General features: G+C 38.1%; 1 protein-coding gene across 1 annotated transcript in view; it reads right to left on the bottom strand.

Moving 5' to 3' along the window:
* The window catches only part of CCDC30 (coiled-coil domain containing 30), a 110,380-nt gene that overhangs the window by 57,477 nt on the left and 44,076 nt on the right, over positions 1–8,827 (bottom strand). Inside the window, exon 6 of the mRNA XM_006839829.1 lies at positions 5,135–5,344. Within this exon, the coding sequence (XP_006839892.1) occupies positions 5,135–5,344 (210 nt within the window). The remainder of the gene's footprint in view (positions 1–5,134; positions 5,345–8,827) is intronic.

Raw genomic sequence — 8,827 nt, 5'->3', positions numbered from 1 at the left:
AGAGGGAAAGAGTCTTCACATCAAGTATCAATGCTATCCCCTCTGTACACAGGATAGATAGGGACGGGCAACTTAGACATTAGCTACCTAAAATGAGGGAGCAATAAAGGCACGAAGTGACTGGCTTACAAGGTTACAAGGGGGAGTTTAGTTTAAGAGTATGGGGGAAAGAAAGAGTCCCCACTGAATAGCTGTCATCTTGTCTAGATGGGTCTGGTGAAAAGAGATGGGGCTAAGATTCATAAGATTCAATAGTGAATAATTGTTATCATGACTAATTGCGACCGCCACAATTGTAAAGGTAGAAGTTCTGTAACAAAAACAGGAGAGAGGTTAATCTTACAGTCCAGAAACAGAGGATCCTAGGACCATCAAGAGAGATTCGCACAAGCAGAATGCGGGACCTTATCCAGAGAAGCAGCAGCGCCAAAGATGGAAACAGAGATGAGGGCATGGAGAGGGGGAGTGGCTGAGTACTCTAGATTCATGGACTAAGAAGAGAGGGACAAAGAGCTGGTGGCCAGGAGCAGACTTGCAGAATGTGCCCTTTGGAGATGTAAATTATTATATATGCCTGAGTGTTGTTGTTGTTTTTTTTTGTATTTGTTTGTTTTTAAAAAAGCTAAAGTGGATAGAGAGAAATACTGTTAACTGATGGTACGAGGAGGGGAGTATAGTCATTGTAATGAAGCAAGGTGTATGATTTGTTGAATGTAAAACTGATGCTATGCCCTGTAAACTTTCACTCAATCCACAATAAAAACCTTTAAAAAAAAAAGATATCTGCAAATTACATCATTTGCTTTTCATAGCACAAACCATGCAAATACTACTTCAGCATGTTCACCATGTCAGACTACCCTCCCACACCTAAAACACAACTATGTTTATCTTCTTTACAACTGCATTCTTTCACTGTAAGAATATATATCGTAATTCATTTAACTGGTCTCCTAGTGATAGATATTCACATTGAGTCGATTTTTTGTTATTACAAACAATATTATGGTGAACACTATCTGTAGGATAAATTACTAGATGTGGATTTTCTATGTTAAGGGAATTTTTTGTTGATGATGTTAGATGATGCTAAGCTGCCCTCCATAGGCATCTGACTTATTTATACTTCCAACAGCAATGTGTGAGTATATTTAATTTCTCCACAGTTTGTCTAGATTCATGAATATCTCAAAACAAAGTATACTCTCTTATCTATTGGAATACTGCCTAGTACTAGTAATAGATTTTTTAAAATGTTCCAGTAGAACTAAAAAATACAATTTATGGATTTGAAAGAGATATATAGCTATATTTTAGAATTTTTAAAGTTAGACTAAAAGTCTCATCTTACAATTTATTGTTAAATACATTTTAAAAAATCTCCTTTTAAATTTGCTTATTTTTTGTAATTCTGGTGCCACCTAAATTGTGACTGGTAATTAGCAGGTGCTCAATAAATATTTGTTGGATTAACAAATCTCAGCAAGGCTACTGTTGTGCTTCTATTGAGTCCTGACCCAACAATGAATCCTTACACTGGTTAGTCACCAGGTTCCCCACAGACATTCAGTGACTATCAGGGATGGTAGCCCCTTTCTAAGCCTCTAGTAGATGGAGAATGGACTCTTGGTGTGGCACTATACGATCAACACTGGACTGTGAACTACAAGGTCGGCAGTTCAAACTTACCAGCTCTCTCTGGAAACCCTATACAGGATCACTATAAGTTGGAACAGACTCAGTGGCACTTAACAAAAACAACAATGGATGGAGAAGGTTTCTCTGCATCACCCCAAAGCCCTGATACCTAGGCCCCTGCAGAGTTCCACACACTGTAAGTGAAGATGAAGGATGATTCAAAGATAGCGGCCAGTCATCTGAGACCAGCTCAAGTGTCTTGGAGTTGCCTCACTTAGTTCTACCTAGGGAGGGTTCTTCCTAACTTAAAGATATTCAGTCTTTAGTTCATATATGAAAGTATACTCCATTTGCTTTATGTCAAGCACATATGTCCACTTTTTAACCCATCATACAATTTAAGAAAGAGAACATTTCCAATACCTTTGAAGTTTATTCTGTGATCCTCTTTTATTATCCCCTTCCCTTTCTGCCCAAATAAACGAATACCTTAAATATTATGTTCATCATTTCATTGCCCGTTCTTTTGATAATATAAATGTCTAAATGGTATGGTTTTAGTTTTATACTATTTTTATCTTCATATGACTGGAGTTGTACTGTCTTTGATTGTTTTTAAATTTATACCTATAGTTCATTCGTTTTCGTTGTGTGTAAATATACAACAATTATTTACCTATTCTCTTGTCGTTGGACATTTGGGTTGTTTCCAGTTTTCTGCTACTAGGAATAATGCTACTATGAGCATGCTTGTATTCATGTCTCCTGATGAATACATGCAGTAAATAGTTTCTCAAGTGTTTATATCTAGTAGTAGAAGTCTTGAGTTGTAAAGTATATATATTTTTAACTTAACTAGTTAATGACAAATTGCTTTCCAATGTACAAGAGTTCTTTTACCAAATCTTTGTCACTATTTGGCATTGCCCAATTAAAAATTTTACTAATCTTTACCAATTTTACCATTTGTATACCATTTTTGCTAGTTACATTTTTAAGGAGTGATAACATATATACAGAGTCCTGTTGTAGCGCTGTAGGAACTGGACCACAAGATTGGTTTGAATCATAAGGTAGTTGGTTCAAACTTACCAGACGCTCCTCAGAAACCTTATACAAGGTTGCTGTTAGAACCAACTTGACAACACTTAGAAACAACAACATATATATAGGAAAATGCATATGTCTCAAACACACAACTCATTGAAGTTTTACCTATATGAGGATAAGTAATAAATTATTCCTAATAAGTCTCCAGTTCATGCATTCATGGATTTATTCCAAGCAAAACATGTTTGCAAAACATGGTGGCAGGTAAGTTCTCTCTTTAAAACACTTGCCTTAGTCTTATTAGGATGCATGATAGTTAAGGTTTGGTGTCAACATGACGTGGCGGGGGTTCTCAGTGGTTTAGTAGTTAATATATAATTATCACCTCAATGATGAGATCTAATATGACGTAATCACCCACATGATGTGATCTTATGTAATTAGCCTTAGCCTATGTATTGTAAATTCTCACTTCTATGAAGCTAATGAGACCAGATGCAATTTACAGGATTAGGTTGTATCTTGAGTAAATTTCTCTGAGCTATAAAAGGATAGAGAAGTGAGCAGAGCTCTGAGGGACCCCACTACCATCAAAAAAGAAGAGCCAGGAGTGGAGTGTGTCCTTTGGACCTGGGGTCTTGCTCCGTGAAGCTCCTAGATCCAGGGGAAGATTGATGCTAAGACTTATGGAAATTTCCAGAGTATACTGGATCTAGAGATGCTGAAAGGAAACAAGGACTTTCCCCCAGAGCAGATGAAGAGAAAGCCTTCCTCTAGAATTGGCACTCTGATTTTGAACTTCTAGCCTCCTAAATTGTGAGGGAATAAATTTCTGGTTGTTAAACCTCAATACTTGTAGTGTTTCTGTTATAGTAGCATTAGATAACTCAGACAGGGTACCTTCAAATAAACGGTCCAACCAAAACAGCAGCTTTTGAGGGGATCTGCTGGGCCAACTCAGGTTATGGAAATTATCTTTTGGGATTGCATGGGGGTAATGGACAGATTTTCTCAAGGGACTCAGGTTGATAACAGGGGCTTATTATGAAGTAGTTTTAAGGACACTGAAGACTGTATTGATGAAAAGGAGGCCAGGAAAATTGTGCTAAAGAGCCCCTCCTCCCCTGACCCCATCACAACAATGTACTTGCTCATTCTTTGAGGGTAGCAAGGGCTGTCTTATGAAAAAGTCATTGGAAAACATTACCCCATCCATCCTATAGGCTTGATCTTACCCCTCCAGGCTTCCTTTTTTCCCCAAACCTCAAAGAACATTAAAAGGGAACATGATTTGAGTTCCTTGAGGATGCCCAAACTGCCATTTTGATGCAGTGCAAGCTGAAGAGCAGAGAATTCTTTGGGGGAAGGATGAGAGAGATAGAAGCATTGTCTTCAGAAATATAGATGGAAAACCACAGCTTCATATTTTGATATTTTTGTTCAATAAAGGTTTCTAGAATTTAATAGCAATAATTTTTGACTTACCCTTGTTTAAACACCTCCCAGAACAAGACAGAGACTACCTATAACAGGACAGAAGGTTACCTCCCAGTCAAAATCCTTTAACAAAGGTAAACATTCTATAACCCTAACTTAGTTTTATCCTTGAACTTGAAATACATGGAATCACATATTATGAGCTCTTTTGTACTGGCTTCTTTAGCGCAACATTAGGCTTTTGAGATTATTCAGGTTTCTGTCATCTTATTTTTTGATGTTTGCTTTATATTTATATATTTTGATGTAAGGATTTATGGTTCTGTAAACTTCTTGTTGTTGTTGTTAATTGCCTTCGAGTCGGTTCCGACCCATAGCGACCCTGTACGGGGTTTCCGAGGGTGTAAATCCTTACGGGAGTAGAAAGCCTCATCTTTCTCCCGCGGAGCGGCTGGTAGTTTCGAACCGCTGACCTTAAGGTTCGCAGCCCGATTCGTAACCACTACACTACCAGAGCTGTAAACTTCTACTCTGATAAAATTGTGTAACTATTGCATACTACTGCCACCTGGTGGTATACATCCTAAAATGCAGGGACACTATTTCAAAATAGTTTATTTCACAATACAAATCCCTCTAAAAAACAATAAAATAAGAATTACGTACATTGTCAACCCAATAAGAGAAGCCCTTTTGAAATATGAAACTATAAAATAAAAGTGATATGGTCCCAGTCAGTTCTTTAAGCTCATGCTGTTGCTTTAACGTAGCTTATTTTTAAGTTCATGCAATATTAAAAAACAAATGAAACACTTTAGATTTACTGGAATTGTAACATCAGGTGAAGTCAAAATAGAGAAAAGCATAGGGGGAGAGTAAAGAAAAGAACCTAGAATTCTATCAAGTTAGTGCCATATTTGCTTTCTATAATCCTTAGGGAAACAGGATTCCAGTAGTGACATCCAGTATGTTCTGTTTGACACGCATCAGCTTATATGAATGTCATTACCTTTTCCTCGGCAGCAGCAACTTTAGATTTCTCTTGAGTCAGCTTCTCCTGTAGGCTGTCCTGTGCCTTCATGCTCTGAGCCTGTTTAAGTGCTTCCAGCTCCAGTTCCTTGATTTTCTGCTGACAGTGCTTCCATTCTGCCGTGAGAGAAGAGCACATCTTTGCACTGTCTAGTAACTTCTGTTGGGCCTGCTTTAGTTCAATTTTTATCTAAAGATGGAGAATAAGAGTGATAAAAATACACATGAGATAAATGTAAATGTGAGCCAGAAATAGCAGCTTTCAAAGGAAGGAGTATAGTTCCCCCAAAGCTGACAAATAACCAATGTCATGTGACTGACCGACTCTCTAGTGCTGTCATGTGTTAATAAGCTTTGTCAAAGTCTACCTAACCAAAGGACAGCAGGACAAAGGAAGTTGATGAGGAGTTTCTATACATACCTGGTCTAAGTAGTTTCCATACATTTATCAATCTACATCATGCTGACTTTCATCCCTATTATTCCACTGAAACTATTTTTGAAAGGACACTACTGACCTCCCACTGCCCACATACACCCAATGGACAACAGATCTCTCAGTAGCTTTCACTCTCTCCATGCTACAAAGCTTTCCTCTCTTAGCGACCATAATACCAAATTCTCCTGGTTTTTACTTACTTCTCTGAGCCTCCTTCTTGGTCTCCTATGTAGACGCCTCTAACTGTGAACCACAAGGTCGGCAGTTCAAACCTACCAGCTGTTCCCCAGAAACACCGTGCAGGGTCACTATGGGTCAGAATTGACTAGATGGCACTTAACAACAACAGTGCTACCCAACCTCTAAATCTTATTGGACTATCTTAGGCCTTGAAAGCAGATATTCTGTCTCTGGATTTATTTTCATGATTTTAAATACCATCTTTATATCAATAAATGCCAAAATGAAATTCCTTGATCCCACCTATTGCTCTAAAGTTGTTCTTTTTTATGTTTTACTGCTTTCAGCAAATGATACCGGCATCTTATCTTGTGTTCAGACCAGTAACTTGAAAGTCATCACTGAGTTGTTCTTTTCCATCATTAGCCAAGCCCAGTTATTCAGCTTATGCTCCACAACATATCTTGCACTTTCATTTATTTGTGTTGTTTTGCTGCCAACCTGGTCTAGGTCATCATCTCTAGCCTGGGCTCTAACAATAGCCTCTGCCACTTCCACTTTTATTCTCTTCTGATCTATTCTCTAAGGCATTCTGGTAATGTTGTGGGTTATGTGTTGGGCTGCTAACTACAAGGTCAACAGTTTGAATCCACCAGCAGCTCCGCGGGAGTAAGATGCGGCTTTCTGCTCTTGTAAAGATTTCCGGCCTCAGAAACATACAAGTTTGCTATGAGTTGGAACTGACTTGATGGCACACAACCACTACCATCATCCAATCTATTCTCTATACTGTAGCCAAAGAAATTTCCTCAATAAAGAATATGTATTTAAAAATCTATAAAAACATACCTAATGGAGAAACACTGAGAACTTTTACACTGAGATTGGAAATGAGACAAGGATGATCACTATGACCTGTTCTATTCAGTGATGGAATTTAGGTACTAGCCTGTATGTAGAACAAGAAAAATTTTTTTTTAAAAGATGAAAGCTATCACATTTGGAAAGGAAGAAATAAAATTATCTTTATTCCCAGATGATATGATTACTTGGATAGGAAATCTAAAATAATATATACATAGTGGTAGTGGTTATGTGCCGTGGAGTTGGTTCCAATTCATAGTGACCCTGTAAAGGTTTTCCAAGGCTGTAAATCCTTATAGGAGCAGAAAGCTTCATCTCTCTCCTATGGAGTGACTGACAGATTCGAACTGCTGACCTTGTGCTTAGTAGCCTAACTCATAACCCACACTACTAAATTATAAAATTTCATAAAAGAGCACATAACAAATATTTTAGGAAAGAATTAATTGCATTTCTATATATTTGCAATTAGGTTCTTGGTGTGGTGCTGTAGAATCAGCTCTGGACTACAAACCACAAGACTGGTAGTTCAAATCCACTAGCTGCTCCTTGGAAACCTTATACAGGGTCATTATGAGTCAGAACCAATTCGACAGCACTTAACACCAACACCAACATATATTGGAAATAACTAAAAAATTGGTTCCTGTGATGGTTAGGGTTATGTGTTACCCATAAGCTGTAATTCTCAATGGTTTGGAAGATATTATCTAATCATCCTCTATATTGTGATCTGATTAGAATCAGATGAAAAGAGAGTTTCCTTCGAGGTATGGCCAGCATCCAATATATATGAATATTCTGGCAAAGCTTGCTCTCTCTCTCTATCTGGTATTTGATCCCTCATTTGATTCATCATCTTCTGACCTTTCGTTCTTCAGATATGACGCAGCAGTCTATCAACTTGGCAGATTTTGGATTTGTCAGATCCGGAGTCCTGGTGTGGCATTGTGGGCTAATGCTTTAGACTGCAAAGTCATTTGAATTGCAAGGTCGGTGGTTCAAGCTCACCAGCTGCTCCTTGGAAATCCTACACAGGGTCTCTATGGGTTGGATTCAATTCGACAGCACTTATCAACAACAACTCTGTGAGCCAGATGCTGCTGACTAACCTGCAGATTTTGGTTTCATCTGCTCCTGTGACTCTGTGAGTCAGGAGAAGCCTCCAGCCTGCCACCTGACCCATGGATTTCAGAATTTCCAGCCTCCACAAATGACTCCATGAGTCATTTCCTTGAAACAGAACTCTTTTTATACATTTATATATGTGTGTCACTGGATTGGCTACTGTAGACATAATCCTATGGCACAGTAAACGCAAAAATAAATTCCAGGTGGATATAAGATCATAATTTGAGAGGCAAAGCTACAAAGCCTGCAGCAGATAATGTAGAAGAGTATCTTTATGACCTAGAGACAGTCAAATACTTCTTAAATCAGAACACAAAATCACTAATTATAAAGGAAAATGGAACAATCAAGTTAGATTAAAATTAAAAACCTTGATTCAATAAAAAATTATATTAAGAGAGTTAAATATTAAAACCATACATATTTGATAGAGTTTATATATAAAATCTTCTATGAATTAGTGGGGAAAAAAGACAGAAATCCAAAAGAAAAGTGGACAAAATTTTTAAACAGGCACTTCACAAAATTTTCACTGTTGTTGTTGTTAAGTGTCACAGAGTTGGTATACCAACTAATAGTGACCCTGTGCACAACAGGCTGGTCCCAAGCCAACCTCACAATCATTGCTACACCTGAGCCCATCGCTGCTGCCAAGATACCAATCCATCTCACTGGGGGGTCTTCCTTTTTTTCTCTTACCCTCCACCTTACCAAACATGATATCCTTCTCCAGGGACTGGTCCCTCCTGATAATATGTCTGAAGCATGATAGACAAAGTTTGGCCATCTTGGCCTCCAAGGAGCACTCTGGCTGCACTTCTTGCAAAATAGATTTGTTTGTTCTTTTGACAACCCATGGTACCCAATATTCTCCTCCAACACCAATACTCAAATGCATGAATTCTTCTAGGGTCTTCCTTATTCACTGTCCAATTTTCACATGCATATGAGGTTATTTATTCAAAATACCATGGCTTAAGTCAAGCGCACCTTAGTCCTCAAACTGACATCTTTGCTCTTTAGCACTTTAAAAAGGTCTTGTACAACAGGCTTGCATAA

This window comes from Chrysochloris asiatica, unplaced genomic scaffold (genome assembly GCF_000296735.1).
Source record: "Chrysochloris asiatica unplaced genomic scaffold, ChrAsi1.0 scaffold00026, whole genome shotgun sequence".
Classification (NCBI taxonomy): domain Eukaryota; kingdom Metazoa; phylum Chordata; class Mammalia; order Afrosoricida; family Chrysochloridae; genus Chrysochloris; species Chrysochloris asiatica.
This window is presented reverse-complemented; position numbering and strand designations above follow the sequence as displayed.